At 41.7% G+C, this 22,799-nt stretch overlaps 1 protein-coding gene across 7 annotated transcripts in view; it reads left to right on the top strand.

The window, feature by feature from the left end:
* LOC145360709 (AT-rich interactive domain-containing protein 3A-like) overlaps positions 1-22,799 on the top strand; it is a 435,037-nt gene that overhangs the window by 290,228 nt on the left and 122,010 nt on the right. For all 7 annotated transcript variants that reach the window (XM_080216294.1, XM_080216205.1, XM_080216117.1 and 4 more), the window contains exon 3: positions 3,217-3,289. In XM_080216294.1, the coding sequence (XP_080072420.1) occupies positions 3,217-3,289 (73 nt within the window). The remainder of the gene's footprint in view (positions 1-3,216; positions 3,290-22,799) is intronic.

The raw sequence follows: 22,799 nt of genomic DNA, 5'->3' as shown, positions 1-22,799 counted from the left end.
TGTGTACACAAGAAGCGTTCAATAACAGCAAAGAGATTTATGGCAAGAAGAGAGGTGGTTTTCAGCTGTAAGAGTGTTAAATCATTGAGTCATTGGGCAGGACTTTACGGCCGTGTTCACCCCAAGTCTGGAAAATCCCACCTGAGGTCAACAGACCTGCACATGGTCCTGTTTTGCCTGCTACGATGCCTGAGGTGGACAGGATGGGAAAATTCCTCCCATAGAGTCATAGTGCAGGAAAGATCCTTCAGCCCATCGAATCTGCGCCAACAATAACTACCACCACTACCAATAACTCCTGCCTGTCTCACTTGTGGTTTTTCACTGTCAGGATGTAGGTTTGTGTAAAAACAGAAAACATATCCAATGAAGCAATACACTGCCATTACGAGTTATTGTTTGATTTTTACCCTTTCCCATCCTGTTTTTGAGTACAATCTCATGGTGGGAGGGGAGGGGGATTGTGGAGGCAAGGGCTACTCCACCATTCTGGGAAAATGGGATTTGGAAAATTCCTATACCCGCCTTGGGGGAAAGTCCCCACAAGACAGGAACATCATTTCCAGGGGGTTGGTGCAGGCTCCAGTCAGGTCAGCCAACCCAGAAAAGCAGTCAAAGGCAGCCACAGGATGTGCTAGATGCCAAGGAAGGCTGCCTTATTGTTATGGGACTTGGCCCATTTATAGCTAAAAGGTAAGACCTTTTAGCTCTCACTATTCACATCCCCTCGCTCCCCACATAATTCCTGTACCCCAACCATGCCACCTAGTATCCCTCCACCCACATCACATAGGCCCTCATTCCCCAATACCATGCTATGCCCTCCCAACCACTCTCTTGGCCTTCTTACTCCTAGGCCACAGAGTGCCACTCCCCCCTGACTCCTCCATGGCTTCTCATGCCCCCTATGCCAAGCTGTGGCATTTCCATGCCTTATCCTCAAGATAAGGGGGGAACAGTTTAGAAAGGAACTTCTTCACTCAAAGGATGGTGAATCTCTGGAATTCTCTGCCTGTTGAAGTGGTGGAGGCTACCTCGCTAAATATATTTAAGACACGGGTAAATAGGTTTTTGGTAGGCAAGGGAATTAAGGGTTATGGGGAGAAAGCGGGAAAGTGGAACTGAGTCACTTCAGATCAGCCATGAACTTATTGAATGGCGGGGCAGGCTGGAAGGGCTAGATGGCCTACTCCTGCTCCTATTTCTTATGTTCTTTTGTTCTACTGACTGTGTAGAAGCGACGAACACATTCATGACGATAGAACATGTAAAACAGCTTTAAAATCAAGTCATTCATTCATAACTTTCCACTAGGTTAAAAAAGTACTTTTACTACTGAACAATGTAAGTGTCAATCATCCAGACATTTAAAAAAATCAAAACAGAAGCTGCAAGACTTAAAAGCTGAGCTCCAGGGAATTAATTGTTTCGCTGATACCTGCTGTCAATTGCGCAATGTTTATTTTACACAAAATTAACAAGTTTCTCATACTCTAATGGCTGTTTCGGCTTTTAACCCAGAATGCATATAAAAGTTTGGCTGATAGCCCAGAAATCCATTAGTTTGTTGCAACACCTGGGGGTTAATGGGTAGAGGGGCATAACTTGGCATAGGAGACATGAAGGGCCATGCAGGGTGGTTGTAGAGGTATAGTTTGGTATAGGGGGCATGAGGGACCATTTGGAACTTTCACAATGCTTGATGTTTCTATTCTTATAGCCAAAGTAAATATCTTTACCTCTGTCTTCTTGCTGCCTATTCACCTAATCTGACTGTCCCTTTGCTGCCTCTCTGTTGTTGTCACAACTTACCTCCCTACCTAGCAAACCTAGGTACATTACATTCTGTCTTTTCATCTAAGTTAATCTTAAAAATCATAGAATCCCTACAGTGCAGAAAGAGGCCATTTGACCCATCAACTCTGCACCGACCACAATCTCACCCAAGTCCTACTCCCATATCCCTACATATTTACCCATTAATCCCTCTAACCTACTCATCTCAGGACACTAAGGGACAAATTTAGCATGGCCAGTGAACCTAACCCGCACATCCTTGGGCTGTGGGAGGAAACCTGAGCACCCAGAGAAAACCCACACAGACACAAGAAGAATGTGCAAACTCCACACAGACAGTGACACAAGCCGGGAATCGAACCTAGGTCCCTGGAGCTGTGAAGCAGCAGTGCTGACCACTGTGCTACTTTGCCACCCTAAGTTATTAATATAAATTGTAGATACCTGAGGCCATAGCACTGACCCTTTCAGCTTTCCACTACTCATATCCTACTAACTTGAAAATGCCCCTTTTAGGCCCTTTGCTACCTGTCCATTTGCCAATCCTCTATCCATGCTAATACATTATCCAACAGGTTGATGAGCCTTTTGCTTATTATCCTTTTGTGTGACAGTTAATTGGATGCCTTTTGGAAATCCAGGTATACTACAGGTCTACTAGATCCAGGCATACAGGTCTCCTTTTAATCTACCCTCCATATTCAAAAAGACTCTTAATAAATAGTCAAAAGGGGTTTCCCTTTCCTAAAACTTTGTTGATTAATCACACTATACTTTTCTGAAGTGTGTTATCAAGAATTCCTTGATGATAGATTCCAACATTTTCCCAATGTCCTATGTCAGGCTAACTGGCTGATGGTTCCCTGTTTTCTCTTTCCATTCTTTATTGAAATGCAATGTGCCCCATTTATCTACTTCCAAATTTTCTGCTGTTTATAATGGAGCACTGCTGTGCAAAGTGAATGGTCTCATCATTACCCGATTGGATGATTTTTGATAATTGGTCACCTGGCCTTTTTGCCCATGTCCACTATTTTCATAACTAGTAAAAGAGAGAGTTTAAAGTTGTTTTTAGGCAACAATTTTTATTGCCCTTATGGTTTTTCTTTTCACACTGCGTTTGTGGGAGTAGTCTTTAATTCTTGTGGACCACTAAGGTTCCCAGCTGTAACATCCATTAACAGAACCACAGCCTAATTTCAAACTATTCTCACCCCTCTAGCTAAAGGAAAATGAATAGAGTTTAAGAACCTATAGGATCAAAGCAGTGAATGTCACTCTGGATCTCCCCTCACCCCCAGTGTTCTTCTATAGGTCATAGGCATTCTCACTGTTAAGAATTTATCTGCATCAACTGTAACTTTTGGGTTTAGAATGTGATACAAACAGAAGTTTATTTTAATTTGCTTTATCTTTCAGCTGTATGAACTGGATGATGATCCGAAGAGGAAGGAATTTCTGGATGATCTATTCAGTTTTATGCAAAAAAGGGGTGAGTCCAGCTGTAAGAAAGCTAAATCTCTGTCTGTGTATCTGCATGTGTTTTTGTGTCTTTTTCTCATTCTGTAACTATATGGAATGGATTTAACACAGCCCCACCATTGGGTTTGAAGGTCGGGGGTAGGGCAGGCAGGTGAAAGCAAGGGGTGCAATGGGTGCAAGTTAAATCTCATGGCCATTCTGGCTGATTTCTTGCAGTCAGGTTCATTTCAGTACCTTTGGTGGGCCCTTGTTGGAACTCAAGCTTGTGTCAGGGAGCTTGTTTCTGGGAAGTGAAAGGAATAGTGGGCAGTTGAATCATGCTTTGTTGAAATTGAGACAAAGCTCGTCTAATTAACTTCCTTTTAAAATGGAAGTCTCGCCCCTTCAGGGGAGGCGCAAATAAAAAATATGGAATCAAATACAATTATTTTGCTTCAAAACACATTGACTTGTTTGTTGATTAAGATTCCAGTTTCATTGAGGACTCTCTGTGTGACATTGCAATTGAAAATTTTAGCATTCAGATGTCAAAGGTATTAAAAAAGTTCAACAGCAGATTACCTGCAAGGTGAGAACTTCATTGAAATTTTGTGTGTGGGTATATCTGATTGTGTGTGATGATCATGCACACCTGAGTCACTGTGAGAGATTATCGTTCGGCATAAAGACCACAGGATGAGCTTAATTGTTTGTACAGAAGAAAACCTTCAAACATAATTCCCCTTTGATGGTTGCAAAAATCAATTTTGTTTCTCTGGTCAGAGCTCGAAAAGTATGTTTTTCTTTTTATTGGCTCCTCGCCCTCGGAAAGTATCTTCGCTGAGGTAACGTTTTCAACGCATCATTGACCATCCTTCAATCCTATTCAACACAAGGACATAAGGAGCAGGAGTAGGGAGTTGAGCCCCTCGAGCCTGCTGCGCCATTTCATATGACCATGGCTGATGTAATCTCAGCCTCAACTCCACTTTCCTGCCTGTTCACATTAGCCCGTCAAAACTTCTACTAATTAAAGTAGCCAATTCATCATAAATGAACCTATGTAGAGGTTGGCCAAAAGCTATTTGACTGTATAGGGCATTACTTATACAGTCTGATAATGATGCTTTAATTGCCATTCAGATTTCTAACTTTATGAAAGGGATTGACAGATAGTGATATAAAGTGAGGAAATGCTGAAAAGCGCTCCGCAAATCAGGCTGTGATAATAATGATTAGCAGTAAAAATCTTAGTTGATCCCTGTCTCGAGCTGTTGAGACAATTGGTGCACCTCACCTGCTAGACAGAAGATGGGTGGAAGAACAATAGAATTTTATGGCTCAGGTAAGATATTTGGTACAATGTGTTTCTGCTGGTTGTTCCAAACTAACCCCATTCCCCATGCTCTTCCCAGGCTCTTATCCCTTCCTCTGTCTCAAGTATTCATCTGATATTTTCTTTATTCGACACTGGGGGATAATTTCAAGACCCCCAATTTTGAGTGCCACCCCAGGCCCCGCTTTAGCAGCCCTGCTCACAAATGGTGACGTCTGAGAAGCCCTGGTTACTACTGGGCCTCGGGACATCATTATAATGAAGAACGGTGCTCCAGGGGAGGGGGTGAATGGTCGCTCCAAATTTTTGAATAAGTGTTTGAAATTAGGGACTTCAGAGTCAGGATAATGGGGCTTGGGTTTGTTGTCAGGGTTAGGGAAAAAGATCAGGGGCCTTGAAATGCCTTGTGGTTAAGATTTGCAGGAGCAAGAGGGAGATTGAGGACTTGGTGTTACATATTAGCAAGGGTCAAGGATTGGTTAACTGACAGAAAGCAGAGAGTAGGGACAAAGGGTCTTTTTCAGGTCAGCAAGCTGTAACGTGGAATGTCACAGGGATCGATGCTACATCAATGATTCAAATGAAGGGACCTAAAGTATGATAGCTAAATTTGCCAATGGTACCATGATTGGTGGGGGAGTAAGTTGTCAAGAAGAGGTATGGACAGGTTCAGCGAGTGGCCAAAAAACATTGGCAGATGGAGTACCACATGGGAAAATATAAATTTGTCCACTTTGGCAAGAAGAACAGACAAGCAGTGTACTATTTAAATGGAGATAGATTGGAGAACTCATTACACAGAGGGATCTGGGTGCCGTGGCACATTCAAAAGTTGAAAATTGGATGAAACTCTCTAAATTAGTAGGCTGGAAAATTCCTTACCGAAAGGAGTCTGCATTATATTAAATTACATACTTGGTTTCGTCATTCTTTTCAATTATTTGCAGAAACACAAATGAATAAACCGCTTTAGTTGGCCTACTCCTGTTCCTATTTCTTATGTCCTTATGTTCTTTAGTCAGTGACATAAAATTTAAAAAATAAAACAGTGAAAATACAATTGTGGCTTCACTATTTGAAGTTTACAGAAAGCTTGCATTGATAAAACTTCTTCTTATAAAACATTGGCGTAAGACCGAAGATCCAGACAAATATTGATGCAAGTCCAAAGCTTTATAAATGCAAGGTTTGGAGTTCCACACAGTTTATAGCCTATGCACTTCCAGGGGAGATTACTCTCACAAGTTAGTTGTCATAGCCTCTAATCTTTTTCCCCAAAATTTCTCTTTTTCATTTAAACTTCCAGAGGATCTTGCATTTGAACTCACACCTCTCTCTGTTCACTCACACCCTTCAGCACTTTTCTATTCCATATATTTCATCCCAAAATGGATTACTTCACAATTGTACTCTTTAATTGTACTGCACCTGCCAGCTGTCTTGTCTATTCTGTCCCAGTCTTCCAGATCATTTATCAAACTCTTGACTTATCAGCGAATTCTAAACTTATGCTTCTGGAGCCATGGCAACAACAAAATCTATTTGTGTCACATCTTTAACATAATAACGCATCCCCAGGGTGCTTCACAGGAGCATGAGAAAACAGAATTTGACACTAAGTTTACAACAAATATATAAAGGATTTAACTAAAGCCAGAATGTGACCCAGGATTTGATCTGGAGGCTATTGTTCTTGAGGTTTGTTTATCATTCTGGTACCTAATTCTTTAATACCACCTTCAAGATATCAAATGTATTTCTAAAATGTCATTGAATCCAAACTTTCCACATTTTTTTTCTGTCTGCTCCAGGATGCCCTGCAGTCTGGTACTGGAGAGGCAATATGCCATTTGAAATCTTCACTCATAATTATTCCCTTGACTAACAATGAAGCTGCTATTTTATTCTCCTACTCTTGTAGTCTGCCTGTCTCTTTACTTCCTGGGCAGTCCCTTTGCTCCATGGTGCCACAATACTGCTCAGAACAAACCTTCACTGAGCCATTCTCACTTTCCAACTTACAGTCCTACAGCACAGTGTGTCTAATGTATAGCCCCTGTGACTCAGTGATATCTTGCATCAGTGAGTCCAAATGGTCACTCACTTCTCATTTTCTAACTACCTCTGTGGTTCAATCTGTTGAGTATTGCCTTTCCGGTAATCATGTTTTAGGGAGCTGAATCCAGAAACCCTTTGATGCTGTGACTTTCAGCTGATTTCTGTTGAAGTACAGAGATTCTTTACTTTGGAGATTGAATTTTGAAACACTTGTACAAAGGTACTACATTAAGATACACTGATCAGTGATGGTCCACATGATGCACTCCACAAGACAAAGTTTTCCTGTACTATCACTCTTACATGCTTAAATTGAAATGTAATGTTAGCCTGAACTCCTACCAGCACTGAATTGTCATGGGAATTAAACTCTGTGTATAACTATAGGCTTATGTAGAAAGGAAAATCTCCTGTTGAACTACACCTCCAGACTGAACTCCATCAACTTTCATACTCCACTGGCCTCACGTGCCTTGGGACTCAGGCAGAGATTAACTAATGCAGCATAGTCTTAAAATTGAACTTAAAATCTTTTTGATCAATATGCCTCAGAGGCTCATCATCTTAAGCAGTGGAGGTCTCAGGTGGCTAATGTTAATGTTTCAACTGTTTTTAATTTTTTTTTAATTCATTCATGGGACATGGGTGTCACTGGCTGGCCAGCATTTTTTGCCCATCCCTTGCTGCCCAAGAGCAGTTGAGAGTCAACCATATTACTATGTCTCTGGAGTCACATGTAGGTCAAATCAGATAAGGACAGCAGATTTCCTTTCCTAAAGGACATTAATAAACCAGATGGGTTTTTCTGATAACTGGCGATGGTTTCAGGGACATCAATAGATTCTTAATTCCAGATACTTTTCACTGAATTCAAATTCCACCATCTGCTGTGGCGGGATTCGACCCCGGGTCCCCAGAAGTTTAGCTGAGTTTCTGGATTAATAGTCTAGCTATAATACCACTAGCCATTGCCTCCCCAGTGATTTTCCAGTTTAAGTTGCGGAACTTCTAAAATACAAACAAGTAAAACTGATTGAATGCCTTCCATGTTTGTTAAATGTATCTTATTGTTGTCCAGTTACTGTCCGTAACTGAGCAGTTACTTGGGAGAATATGATCTCAAGTCATTTTTGTGGAATGAATTTATTTTCATCAGAGACTTCGCTGTACATTTGCCAGTTTAATTCTTCTTCCCCGTGGGATCTTGAAACAGCCTAAAACCCACACACAAATCGTCAGAGTATTCAAATCAAACCTCAAAGTCATTTAATCAATACTTCTGACATACCTCATTGCTCTTCAAATAGTCTTTTTCTAAAAGAAACTGAAATGTCTCAATGGAGCATGTATTTGGTTTGCTGCTGATCACTGACAGTGCCCACTCTCCACTCCTTTCCCTTTTCGAACCCTTTTCTTATAAAACAACAACCGACTTGTATTTACAGGGAACCAAGTGTCTCAAGGCACTTTAGGAGTATTGCAAAACAAAATGTATACTGTTGTACAATAATAAAAAAACACATGGCACCGGACCACATAAGGAGATATTTGGTCAATGACGAAAGGCATGGTTAAAGTGATAGATTTTAAAGACTACATTGAAACAGGAAGGAGGGATAGAGAATGCGGAGCTTCTGGGAAGAAATTCCAGAGATTATGGCCTATAGCTGGTTGAAGGCACAGCCAAAAGTGGTGGAGAAATTAAAATCGGGAATATTCAGAAGGTTCGAATTAGATGAGTCTGAGATCTTTGAGGGTTTTGGAGCTGAAAGAGTTACAGAGAAAGGGAAGGGTGAGGCCATGGAGTGATTTGAAAACAAGTGTGAGGATTTTGCGATCAAGGTTTGATTGAGAACCAAGATAGGTTAATGAGCACAGGGGTACTAAGTGAACATATCTGGTGTAAGCTAAAACACAACAACAAAATTTTGGATGACCTCAATTTACAAAAGGTAGTAATGTGAGAGACTAGGAGTGTGTCAGAGCAGCCAGGCCTCGAGATAACAAAGGTATGACTGAGAGTTTCAGCAGCAGATGAGCTGAGACAAGTTGGGTGAAGTTGCAGAAGTGAAAATAGGTCCTCTTAGTGCTGGTGCAAAGTTGATAACAAATCTGAAGCCAGATATGACAACAAAGTTATGAGCAGACTGCTTGGCCATGATTCTCCCATCCTGCTGCATAGTTTTTTCACGCAGCGGGCCAGAAGAATCGCGCGGGGTGCGAGGTGTGGGATTCACGTGACATTTCGTGTTTGCTAACCTGTCCCAGCACTGGATATCTGACACGAACTGCTCTAGAAATTGGTGGGGAGGTGGGGTGAGCTTTTAATTATATTTTAAGTACCATTTAAGTGCTATTAGTGGAACTGATATTGAATCCTCCAGGCCTGCTAATCCTCTCCCATCCCGCCAGAGTGTTTCACTCCAGCGGGGATTACACCAGCTCTCCACTTTTGGGGAGCTAGTGGCCTGACCCCACTGGAGTGAAGGGGTGGGGCAATCAGGACCCCCCAGGGGAGTCAGGTAGTGGGCGATGGTGTCCTTGGGCATGGACAACTGGCAGTGCCAGTCTGTGCCCCTTGGTACTGCCTAAAGGGCAAAGTGCTCATGTTCAGGGGCACCTTGGCACTTCCCACTGGGCATGGAGCAATGCCAAGGGGCAGGGCCTATTGGAGAGGTGGGGCTTAGGGGTTGTGCCTAAGGGGCGAGTGGTGGAGGGTGGGGCTATCCCGCTGCCACTCTGCCATTGGGATTGTTAATTTATCAGGAAGAAGGTTAGAGGGGAAGGTCTGTTGGTGTTGTCTGCCTACAGGGGTGTCTGAACTTTGGGGTGAGGGTGTATGGGGGATAGGCACTGCAGGAGGGGGATTCTGTCAGCAAGGAGTGGGGGTGGTCTGCTGGGGGGAGGGGGAGTGATGCCTGCACAGAGGGGAGGTTGGGTTGGAGATTGGGCCTGACTGGGATGGGGGAGGGGGGTGGGCGGGGAAGGGGGGGGGTGTGTTCAGGGGGTGGCAAGGCTAGCCCAGGAATGGTCAGGGAGCTGCGGTCGGGCCATGGGGGTGTTGGGGGGCCAGCACTGTGGACCAGCAATAGAGTAGGCCAGCAAATGGGAGGCTGACAGTTCAGAGGCACTGCATATGCGCAGAGGCTTTCTGGTTTCAATCTCTCCAGTGGGAATAGGCCCCGCCTTCTAAATCTAATGATATTCACACTGGTGGCCTCCGCAGTGCGCAGAATATGGGAAATTCTAGTGTAAACTCCCGCTAAAAAAAATCAATGTGAATTACTCCAGTTTTCCCGCAAATTCAACACTTAGAACTTTTTGGAGAGAATTCTGCCTTTTAAGTCTCGGACTGTTGCCAGGAAGAGAGATGGAGATGGAGAGATGCAGTTTGCAACGGGGTTTGAAAACAAAAGCTTAATTCTTCCCAGCATTTAATTGGAGAAAATTTCTGCTCATCCATCACTATTCGGCTAAAGGCTAGGCTTTTATGAGTATTAGATATTTTCATTAAGCGTTAGCAACTCTTAGCAACTAATATCAGGGTGGCATGGTGGGACAGTGATTAGCACTGTTGTCTCATGGTGCCAGGTACCCGTGTTCAATTCCTGGCTTGGGTCATGCCTGTGTGGAGTCTGTATGTTCTCTCTGTGTCTGCGTGGGTTTCCTCCGGTTGCTCTGGTTTCCACCCAAAGCCTGAAAAATGTGCTGATTAGATGCATTGGCCATGCTAGGTTCTCCCTCAGTGTACCGAACAGGCACCGAAGCATGGTGACTCGGGGATTTTTACAGTAACTTCATTGCAGTGTTAATGTAAGCCATTTGTGACACTAATAAATAAGCTGTTTGATGCCTCGCTCAAATAGCATTCTTCACACTTGAGCTTGGGTCGGGTGTACTGACAGGTGCACATGATGCGCAGTCCATTCAACTGTGGAGGATATTGCAGCCAAGTTACATCCTGTTTTTGTGCAATTTCCACACATTGCATTGGAGGTAAATCAAGACAGGGTTTCTATTGCATAACACATGCTTAAATTTATCTGATAACTGTGTGGCAAAGAAAAGTTTCTATCCTTGAACGAGAGACGCACCAGAAGCGTGGGATAATGCGACTGCAGCACTTCTCAGAGTCTAAAACTACCTGAAACAAGAAGCACATGTAAATAAACAAATCTCTTCTGTGACATGCAGTAAAAACATCACTGGTGATGGAGACTGCTATTGTGTTTGCAACAACATCATTAAATAGCAGCAAATTTGATTGCATTTTCCATTTCCTGCCTCTGAAAGTTTTTAAAAAACTATTTCACGTGAGTTTTTAATTGTAAAGCTCATAAGGACCTTGCTTGCTCGGTATTTGTCTAATCTCTTCTGTTCAAATCCTGCTGGAGGGCAGGCTCAGAGTAGAAAGGAAGGCGACATCCTGGAATTATGTTCCACTGAGCAAGGTGCAATTAATTTCGAGTTTTATGGAGCCCTGGACAGATTTGCTCCTTTTCCCACAGATTAAGCATTTGCCACGTCTGACTGCCTCACGCTCAAACAGAAATGTAGACTTAACCCAACAAAACCTGCAGCTCTTGCCAAGTGGACTGACTTATAAATGGGAGTTGTTAGAACATTTAAAGAGGTGAATCAAATTAAAACATCTCCTTCTCTGAGAAATTGTCATGAAACTTTTAATTTTCTTTTTGTGTTTGTTGAACAATACATACAAACTCTACAACTCAGAAGAGGCCTTTTGGCCCATTGAGCCTGCACTGACTTCCTGACAGAACATCTTATTCGGGCCCCCTCCCTCATCCTATCCTCATCATCCAACACATTTCCCATGGCTAACCCATCTAATCTACACATCTTGGGACATTAAGAGGTAATTTAGCATGGCGAATCCACCTAACCTGCACATCTTTGGACTGCAGGACAAAACCAGCGCTCCTGGAGGAAACCCACACAGACATAGGGAGAATGTGCAAACTTCACATAGATAGTCACCCAAGGCAGGTATTGAACCTGGGTCCCTGATGCTGTGTGACAGCAGTGCTAACTACTGTGACACCGTGCCACAATGTATTTTACTTAAATAAGTGAAATGTTACTATTCAGGCCATACACCTTCTCCCGTTAGTGGAAGGCATTCCAAAGAAGAGTGAAAGCCAACAAATCTGAAGAACCCAATGACCAGCAATCAAAGGTTTTTAAAGAGATGATTGCAGAGGTAGCTACTGCATTGGTTGTGATCTTTCTGCTTTTTCACTGTCATCTTTTAATCTAATTTTCAAATCCACTTTAGCCAGCTCAGATAACATACTTACATAATTGGCTTTATTTAAGTTTAAGACTCATTTTTAAGCATGTCACTCTAAACCACAATGCAAAATTACATCATATTACAATCATTCTTTCCTAAAAGATAATTCAATGCTCAGTTTGTTGCCTGGTAGCAGACTGTTCACCCACACCCAGTCCTGCTTATATTAAAAGTCACCAGGCTCAAGGTAAATTGGGTTAGATGTTTGAGAGTTTATGGGTAGAACTTTCCCATCCCGCCTGCCGCTGGAATCGTAGTGGGTGGGGCACGGACCATGCAAAAGTTTGTCGACCTTGGGCAGGATTTTCTGGTCTTGGGGCGAGTATGGCTGGAAAATCCCGCCCCATGTGTTTTAACATCCCACCTGATCCAAGCATTATGTTTCGGCGGGTTAAAGTTACCATTGAGATTGGTGAACTCCTGGTTGCACTGCTATTAATGTTCAATCAGTTCTGCCAGAAAGCTATCAACTTAGAACATTAACTCTTGGCTGGATATTTGGATCTTGATAGTAGCCACACTGCTGCCTGTGAGAATGGAGAATTTGGTGGTCAGCCAAAGAGTCCCAGCTGCAGATGGGGACCTGGCTTCAAATCCTGCCACAGCCGGTGGTGGAATTTGAATTCAGTAACAAATATCTGGAATTGAGAATCTACTGATGACCATAAAACCATTGTCGATTGTCGGGAAAACCCATCTGGTTCACTAATGCCCTTTAGGGAAGGAAATTTGCCATCCTTACCTGGTCTGGCCTACATTTGACTCCAGTGCCACAGCAATGTGGCTGACACTCTACTGCCCTGGGGCAACTAGGGATGGCCAATAAATGCGGGCCAGTCAGCGATGCCCACGTCCCAAAAATGAATTAAAAATAAATGAAGATTTTCAGCCCCTGTCTCACCACGAATGCTGCCTGACCAACTGAGTATTTCCAGCATTTTTCGTTTCTACTTTTGATATGCAATTTTTTTTTGACTACTGTAATTGTGTTGGTTGTGGTAACACTGTCGATTTTACCACCTTCTTCTTTGGAATCAGTTGTGCATGTTCCAGTACTGCAGGAAGCAAAGTTCTCACCTTCTGATTTAAGGCCCAGCTAAAATAGGAACTATATACAATACAAAGCTATAATGATATTTTGTCAGTTGGAAACTATATCTTCTCACTCTGTAAGAATCTTATACTCATGTTGTTATTATTCAATGTCAGGGAGTGTTGTGAGCAGGGAGTGTCGTGAGACATGAATATCGCATACATAAACAGAAAATTCTGGAAAAGCTCAGCGGGTCTGACAACATCTGAGGAGAGAGAAAATAGAGCCAATGTTTCAAGTCTGAATGACCGTTCATCATCCTGACTTGAAACGTTGGCTCTCTTCTCTCTCCACAGCTGCTATCGGACCTGCTGAGATTTTCCAGCACTTTCAATTTTTGTTTGCAATTCCAGAATCAGCAGCATTTTGCTTTTATAAACACATCGGTCTCACAAGTGATGAATATTTATGATCAATGTACCTGGTAGAGAGGAACTGAGCTGTAGCCTAACTCATAGACTGAGCTATCACTTTCAGCAGGGGAGGTGAGGAAATTGGGGAATATAAAATATCGCCTGAAACACAATTATTGCTTTAAGATTGATGATTTGCTTGTTAACATTTTCATAGAATTATACTGACAGGCAGTCAAAAGAAGTAGCAATATGAATGGTGATGTTTATTAATGTCCGTTCACTCTTTTGGAGTGAGAGCTCTCTGTTATTCTACTTCCATTGATTCACTCCTCACAGCTCAAATGGCTTCTATCATCAAGCCAGTTTTTTATCATTTAGCTACTTCACCCTGGACCCCGTGAGATTTAACCTTATGCAACAATGTACCATGCGGTACCTTGTCAAAGGCCTTGCTAAAGTCCATGTAGACAACATCAACTGCACTCACCTCATCTACCTTCTTGGTTACCCCTTCAAAAATCTCAATCAAATTTGTGAGACATGATTTTCCACTCATAAAGCCATGCTGACTGTCCTTAATCAGTCCTTGTGTCTCTAAATGCCTTATATCCTGTCTCTCAAAATACATTCCAACAACTTACCCACCACAGATGTGAGGCTCACTGGCCTGCAGTTCCCAGGCTTTTCCCTGCAGCCCTTTTTAAACAAAGGCACAACATTTGCCATCCTCCAATCTGCAGGCATCTCACCTGTGACTATTGATGATTTAAATATCTCTGCTAGGAGACTTGCAATTTCCTCCCTAGCCTCTCACAATGTCCTGAGGTACACTTCATCAGGTCCTGGGATTTATCTACTTTGATGCGCTTTAAGATATCCAGCACCTCCTTCTCTGTAATATGGACACTCCTCAAGACATCGCTATTTAAGTCCCCAAGTTTTGTAACATCCGTGTTTTTCTCAACAGTAAATACTGATGAGAAATATTCATTTAGGATCTCACCCAGCTCTTGTGGATCTGCACATAGATGACCTTGTTGATCCTTAACAGGCCCACTTCTCTCCCTAGTTACTCTTTTGGCCTTTATGCATTTGTAGAATCTCTTTGGATTCTCCTTTGCCTTATCTGCCAAAGCAATTTCATGTCCCCTTGTTGCCCTCCTGATTTCTCTCTTAACTCCCTACACCCCCTATACTCTACAAGGCATTTACTTGATCCCAGCTGCCAATATATGTCATATGCCTCCTCCTTCTTCTTGCCCAGGGCCTCAATATCCTGAGCCATTCAGGTTCCCTACTTCTACCAGTCTCGCCCTTCACTCTAAAAGGAATATGCTTATCCTGAACCCTGATTAACACACTTTTGAAAGCCTCCACTTACCCGACATCCCTTTGCCTTCCCACAGACTCCCCCAATTAATTTTTAAAAGTTCCTGTGTCTGATACCATCAAAGTTAGCCTTGCCCCAATTTAGATTTTTAACTTTTGGGCCAGACCTATCATTCTCCATAGCCATCTTAAAACAAATGGAATTATGGTCACTGGTCCCAAAGTGATCCCTCGCTAACACTTTTGTCACCTTCCCTTCCTTATTTCCCAAGAGGAGGTCAAGTTTTGCCCCTCCTTGCCCTTTCTTGCCCCTCCTCATCCACATACTGAATGAAAAATTCCCCCTGAATACGCTCAACAAATTTCTCTCCATCCAACCCTCTAACAGTATGGCTTTCCAAATCAATGTTGGGAAAGTTAAAATCCCCGACTATTACAACTCTATTTTTCTTGGAGCTATCTGTAATCTCCTTACGTATTTGCTTCTCAATTTTCCATTGGCTATTTGGGGGCCTATAGTACAGCCTTATCAAAGTGATTTCTCCCTTCTTATTTCTCAGTTCTACTCATATAGACTCAATGGGCGAACCCTCAGATATATCCCCTCTCAGTACTGCCGTGATGTTTTCCCTAATCAAAAATGCAAGTTCCCCCTCCTCTCTTACCTCCTGTTCTGTCTTTCCTATAGCATCTACACCCTGGAACTTTGAGCTGCCAGTCCTGTCCCTCCCTTAGCCATGTAGCTATAATGTCCCAGTTCCACGTATCCATCCACGCCCTGAGTTCATCTGCCTTGCCGTCAGGCCTCTTGCATTGAAATAAATGCAATTTAACCTGAACTTCCCTTGCTTTTTGCTCTGCTTTTGCCTGATCTGTCTGGTACTAGGATTACTGACACTGCATTTACTACCTAATGTGCTGTCTTTAACTTTGTGCTGTCTTCAACCTTCTCTTCTGTCTCCCTACTGTTTTGGGTCCCACCAATGTCCCATCTGCTGCTGAAACTCTCTTCCATACCTTTGTCACTCTATATTTAACTACAAGTTGGACTTGCACATTGTGCACTCACTACATTTGAGGTCATGTGAAACTGTTACTCATGTCCTTCCTCACATAAAGTTTAGTTCACCAACTATCCCCTGCACTCACTGACCAATACTGGCTCCTTGTTAAGCAAAGCCTCAATTTTAAAATTTCCATCCTTGTTTTCAAGCCAATCCATGACCACAGCTCTCTCTAGTTCTGTAATCTCTTCCAGCGCTATAGTTTTCCCAAATATTGCTGAAAGAAAGGTAGAAAGACAGGTTTTCATCTTGCACTCATCGAATCCCTACAGTGCAGAAGGAGGCCATTCAGTCCTTTGAGTCTGCACCCCTCTCCCTGGCAGAGTACCCCATCCTATCCCTTTAACCCCACACATTTACCATGGCTTCTCCATCTAACTTATACATCTTTGTACACTATGGGACAATTTAGCTTGAACAATCCATCTAACCTGCACACCTTAGGCCTGTGGGAGGAAACAGGACCACCCAGAGAAAACCCACGCAGACAAGGGGAGAGTGTGCAAAACTCCACACATACTGTCACCCAAGGCCAGAATTGAACCCAGGTCCCTGGTGCTGTGAGGCAGCAGTGCTAACCATTGTGCCATCATGCACTCACCAGGACAGATTCACAAGAATCAAAATCTAAAGGGAACAACAGTTTTTACAGCATGAAATAACCAATAAGGATTGGTTGGCAAGAGGACTCTGCTTGGTCAAGGCATTTCCAGAGAGAATGTACCAGAGAACGATTAACTGCCAAGCTTTTATTTAAATTCAAACCAGGTAGGTCAAGTTTGATTCATTAAGGTAGTAGCCTGGAAAATTAACCAGGGAATGGCTGGCCCCATGCTTTTGTTTAGTTGAAACCAGCACAATATTTTGACTGTTTCTGTTTGCCAAGGACTAGTCCCTGTGCGTAAATACATGTAATTCCTAGCACGTGTAAATTAGCCACATTGCCAGCCTGACTGGATAATCTTGAATCAGTGGTCAGTGTAAATGTTAACACAATGAGGATTGTTTAGCAAGTGTTGTTTGATTGCAGAATCATGTCTAATGTTGGACACTGTGTTCTGAGTTTTGCAAGCACAGACTGATTGCGTACAGTCAGAATATTGTTTATTGTGAACAGCTGAATGGCTGTGCAGCATCTTCTTCTCATACAGTATAATTTGTTGTTCCCTTCAGATTTGGTCTTCTTGTGAATCTGACCTGATAAGTGCAAGAAAAAAAAGCTTTGGCAGCATATCTTTTTTTTCCAATAATACTCAGGTTATGTATTACCATCCCCAGATATCTGCACCCCTCCAATTCCAACCTCCTGACCTCCAAACCTAATGGCTCCACTGATGGTGGCCATGCCATGTGCTGCTGTAAGCTGTGGAATTTTCTCTTTAAACCTCTTTGCCTCTCTCAGCTCCTTTCAGATGCTACTTAAAACCTCCTCTTTGCCCAAGCTTTTGGTCATCAAACTTAATGGTCAGAAATCTCCATGCAGTGGTGCAAGAACAGAAAATCCCAGCTGTGGGTGAGGTCAGAAATTTCCAGCCAATATCTCTTTATGTGACCCGGTGTCAAATTATTTTCTGGTAATGCTGCCTTGAGATGTTTTACTATATTAACAGTGCTACCTAAATGCAAGTTGTTCTTGCGATAGCCTACCTCGGCTATTACGTGATATTTTGATATCATACATGCTTCTTTCTCTGAACTGCCCCTTGGAAACACATATAAAATATAAATGCCTTGTTATGGTAGAACTCACATATCCTCAAAGATGGTATGCAAACAATTGTTTCAGCGGATATATTGAACCTTAACACAACATTGTTGTCGAAGGTGACGGTGAGTCACCTTGAACCAATGACGTTCATGTGGTGTAGGTACAACCCCCCTATTCTGGAAGGAATTCTAGGATTTTGACCCAGCGACAATGAAGGAATGGATAATTTATTTCTAAATCAGGATGATGTGCGGCTTGGAGGGGAACCAACAAGTGATGACTTCCCGTGTGCCTGATGCCCTTGTCTTCTAAGTCAGGGATCGTCAACCTGCGAATCCAGAGCTATGTACAGAAAAGTAAAAGCTGTATTTTTAAAGTGGGGAGAAAAGGCTAATCTAAGCAGCTGAACATGTATATGCTGTAGATATGAAGGAAAAATCAAAGGTAGATGCATAAAACACAATAATTCAAAATTAAGTCTATTTTAATTTTGTTTCTTTCTAGCCATAAATACACTTTTAATACACATGTATTTCATTTATTATATGTATAAATTATGCATTCTGCCATGTATTTGGCTTAGAAGTGCTGAATTTTTGTCTTACATTCCTAATAGTTTTATTTGAAGTAATTTTTTAAAAATAAAAATGGTTTTCAGACTCAAATGTTTGCCAAGCCCTATTACAGGCAGTAGACGTCATATGTTTGGAGGGTACTATCTAGGGAGTTTTGGTGCAGTGTATCTTGTGAATGTTCTATAGTCATGGTCCAGTAAATAATGCTGTTACCACGAAGTATAGTTTTCAATATAGTTTATTTATTAGTATCACAAATAGGTTTACATTAACACTGCAATTAAGTTACTGTGAAAATCCCCTAGTTGCCACACTCTGGCGCCTATTCGGGTACACTGAGGGAGAATTTAGCATGGCCAATGCACCTAACCAGCATGTCTTTCAGACTGTGGGGGGGGGAACTGGAGCACCCGGAGGAAACCCACGCAGACAGGGGGAGAATGTGCAGGCTCCGCACAGGCAGGGACCTAAGCCAGGAATCGAACCTGGGCCGCTGGCACTGTGAGGCAGCAGTGCTAACCACTGAGTCACTGTGCCACCCATGTGTGGGAAGTTTGTAGGTGCAGGCCTGAGATACAAAAGAAATGTCACAACTGGCAATCCAATTCTGAACAAGTAAAACAAGAAGTTTAGAAAGTTTGCCAAAGTGGAATAAAACTTTTCTGAATTTCAAATCATTGAGCGTACAGAGCTATAGATTAATGATTAGAGCCAGACATTTCAGCAGTGGCATTAAGGAACAGTTCTACACCCAATGTGATATAAGCTTAGAACTCCTTCCACAAGCAGTAATTGATGCTAGATCAATTGTTAATTTTAAACCTGAGACTGCTAGACTTTTCCTACCCAAAGGTATTAAGCAATGTGGCTGACTGTTAACTGCTTTCTGAAATGGCCTAGCAAGCCACTCAGGTCAGGGGCTAATTTCAGCGAGCAATAAATGCTGGCATCCACACCCCCGAAAGAATTTTTAAAAAGTCAGATCGAGGTGAGTATTTGGAGTTAGGTCACAGATCAGCCATGATCTCATTAAATAGCAGAACAGCCTTGAAGGCTAAACGTGTTACCCTTGTTCTGATGTTTGTAAGAGACAAACACATTGCTATTTTCACACAGAAGCTAATCAATATGATTCTTGTGTTTGAAAGTTTTTTTAATGCACATGTACAAAAGAGAATAAATAAACCTAATATCTGTGCATTCTCATCATGCAAGAATTATTGTCAACCTGTTCACTGCCAAGTTGTCAGGGAAGGCAGAGTGTGAGCTCTATGGGTATGACTGTAAGGGGAGGGGAAGGGGAGGGAAGGGCAGGGAGAGGAGGGGTGCTATTTATCAAACCTACAAATGACACACTAATGAACAATAAATTGACAGCCATTCTGTCAGACACAGTGATTGTTTAGTGTTCTGGAATGTTCTGGGTCACTTCTTGAGATCCATATATCACCAAGAACAACGTGAGGAAAAAAATAGTCTATAATAAAATAACAAACTGTGAGTGCAAGCTGTAATAAAAGAAACATGTGCAGGCATAGAAAGAGAAAAACCACAAGACTATGCTCATTCCTGAGGAAGCAAGCAGAAGAGGCCCATTTGATATAACAAGGCAGTGCGAAGAAAGGAAGTCATAAATGTAACCGTGCGACATTATTTCAATTGAGAGACTGCATAGACTACCATTGCTTAGCTTTCTAAAGCTAGTTTCAGATAATTAAAGGATGTAAATATGCATGGGAAAGGAGCTGGAAGTGGCCACTTTGAACAGCTGCAGTGTCTGATAAACATCTTTTGTGTCTCAATTTGATATATAGCCTGGAGTTATCCTAATAATATGCCTTTGCGGTATTAAGGATGGGTTCAGTGCTTAGGAGCAATTGTTTTGGGGAATGGTAGCATAGTTGGTGACACATATTAGTCTTAAAAGATATAAGTTTTCATCTTGCTTTAACAAAATTCTTCATTGTCACTTAATTGTATACAGCAAGTCCCTGTAACCCAGTAACAACAGTTTGAACTATAAGCAGTGCAGCAGCATGATCCACGCTTAGGTATGAAAATCAAATCTTAAATATTGCAGTGGATAAGACTTTTATTTGATAAAATGATAATTTGACGTAAGGGGTTCTTGGTGTTTGCAAGATACACAGAAAACTTTAAAGGCAACATATCTTAGCTATAGAAACTCAGTCAATAAATCAAGTGAATTTTCATTCTGATTCATGATGTAAAAAGGGCATAGAATTAAATGAGATGCTGAGGCTAATTTCTGAAAATAGTGTGCCTTAAGACACTTTATTGAAGTTCCCTCCTTCTGTATGATCTTCCCCACAATTGAGACAGTAAGAGCTCCTCTGAGTTCATCAACAAAATTCTGCTTCCACACCAACCCCCACTACCCACTGTTATATAACCACTCCTGAACCTAGCTTGCTTCCAGCCTGAGGCAGCTGGACCCCCTGTTCAGACAGACCTGAATCAAGAACAGGGTGTAGTGGGATGCTTGCAGCTTTCCCAGATGTATTTAATTGTGACCGGGCCTTCAAAAAGGCTCCAACTCGGTTCCTGGAATGGGTAGTTTGCCACCACATTCTGCCGATTCATCTGGACAAAAATGAAGATTGATCTCCCTGGCATTTAGCCATGGAGTTATCGAAAGTTTCCTTTCACTCTTCAATGTTTCATTCTCAGTGCAAAGCCACCAAAGTTATTGGAGTTTTGAATTGCACAAATTTCCAAGTACTAAAGCACAAAAACATATAAGCGGCATTTAAGAAAAAATACCTTTCCATGCACATTCATTGAAGTCAGCTGGATTATTTTTGCTAGGCTTGTATGTAGCAGCATCTGATGATGTTGTCAGAGAAAATAAGTATTACAATCGCCAAATAATCTACAGACTATAGTTAGCTGAAGTGATGTGAATCTTGTACAGGATACTTTCCTAGGGCCTGGACTGAAGTATTGGGTGCAATCATATTGTCCGTTCACACCATGTTCCTGCTGCAGAGAAGATGGAGAATTTAGTGACAAGTCAAATCTCCATTCAGGATGGGAATCTTGGAAAATTCCAGCCATTGAGACCTGTTCTGGGTGCTGCACTTTATGATAAAAATATTGGAGAGTGCAGAAAAAGTTCACAAGAATAGTTCCTGGGATGATGATTTTCAATTAGAAAGATAGGTCAGAGAAGTTAGGACAGTTTTCCTTGGTGTTATAATTAAGTCAGAAAATCCAAAGTTCGATTAGGGTGCCTGCATGAATCATAAGTTTTGCACTTTGAATTTGACTAGGATAAGCCTAGTATGTTTCACTTTGGGTATGATTCAAGTGACCCTTGAGGGAGCTTTTATCAAACAAAGTTTATTTAAGAATACAGTTATGTATTGGAAAAAAAAACATAACTTTTGTCAATTGCAGACAAAAACAAAACATCCACGATAATGCTTAACTCTTAACAAACAAATATATTAATATATAAAATACATATGACGTTCCAATCAAACAAAAACTTCCCATAGGCAAAGAATCTCCTTTCCACAGATTTAACGCAGCAAAGACTAATGTTCACGGAGTACTGGAACTGACTTGTTTGGTTGGAGAATTGAAAATCCTGATTTCTTAGCATTGTAACTTCGAGCAGTCCTCTGGACACGCTCAAAACAGCTTGAAGTCAGAACAGCTTCTCAGTTCACCAGGGAGAGGCCACCAACAGTGCATGTTCTACTCCAGGAAGGCAAGAAGCCTGGCTTTCAGCAAAACTGCAGAATTTCCAAAACCAGGGAGAGAAATACTTCTTTTCAGCTTGATTTCCCTTCTAAAACTAAAAACTGCAGCCAGCCAAAACAGAAAATGAAGCCTTAAATTCACTAGGAAGACAAAAAATTATCCAAAAATTATCCTTCCTCCTAAAAATGCAGGGTCATAAAAGATCCCAGAGTAAAAATAAACAACCCCATTTAAGCCACTGAAGGAACAATAAAAAGACGTGTAGCAGGTGGCCCAGCAACAATGAAACCAAAGCAGCTTATAGTGCAGAGAATATGATTAATAAAAAAAAATTCTTAAAGGTACACTAACATCACACTTGGAGAAAAGGAAGCTGAGAGGAGATTTGATAGAGGTATTAAAAAAATGAGAGTCTGAATGTAATAGGTAGGAGGAAATGTTCCTACACATAAAAGAATAGAGAATTAGACATTTAAAGTAATTTATCAAAAAAGCAAAATCGATATGAGGAAAACCTTTTTCACGTAGCAAGTGGTTAGGATCTGGAATGCTAAGCCAAAGACCGTGGTGGAGGCAGGTTCAATCGAAGTATTCCAAAGAGAATTAGAATATTATCTGAAAAGGAAGAATGTGTAAGCTTATGGAGGGAAAGCAGGAGAATTCCACTAACTGAATTGATCATTTAAAGAACCAGTAGACACGATGGGCTGAATGGACTCCTTCTGCACTCTAACAATTCTACAATGCTGTAATTCTGTTTTTTTTTCCTTAACTTGAACTGCTTTATACAGTTGAAATAAATTGTTAGATAGCCCTCTGGTTACAATTGGTGGCAATTTGGGAATCAGGATTAGAGCCACAAAGCACATGTGGAAGTATCCATTGCACTCAATCATTAATATTGATCTAGTAATTTGCTAAATTTATAATTATTGTCAAGAACACTATGAAGATCAAGTTCAATTTCTCAACCTAAAAC

Source organism: Carcharhinus amblyrhynchos, chromosome 1, assembly GCF_965287045.1.
Source record: "Carcharhinus amblyrhynchos chromosome 1, sCarAmb.v2.hapA, whole genome shotgun sequence".
Classification (NCBI taxonomy): Eukaryota; Metazoa; Chordata; class Chondrichthyes; order Carcharhiniformes; family Carcharhinidae; genus Carcharhinus; species Carcharhinus amblyrhynchos.
The sequence above is the reverse complement of the archived record's forward strand: the minus strand, read 5'-3'. Positions and strand labels throughout refer to the sequence as shown.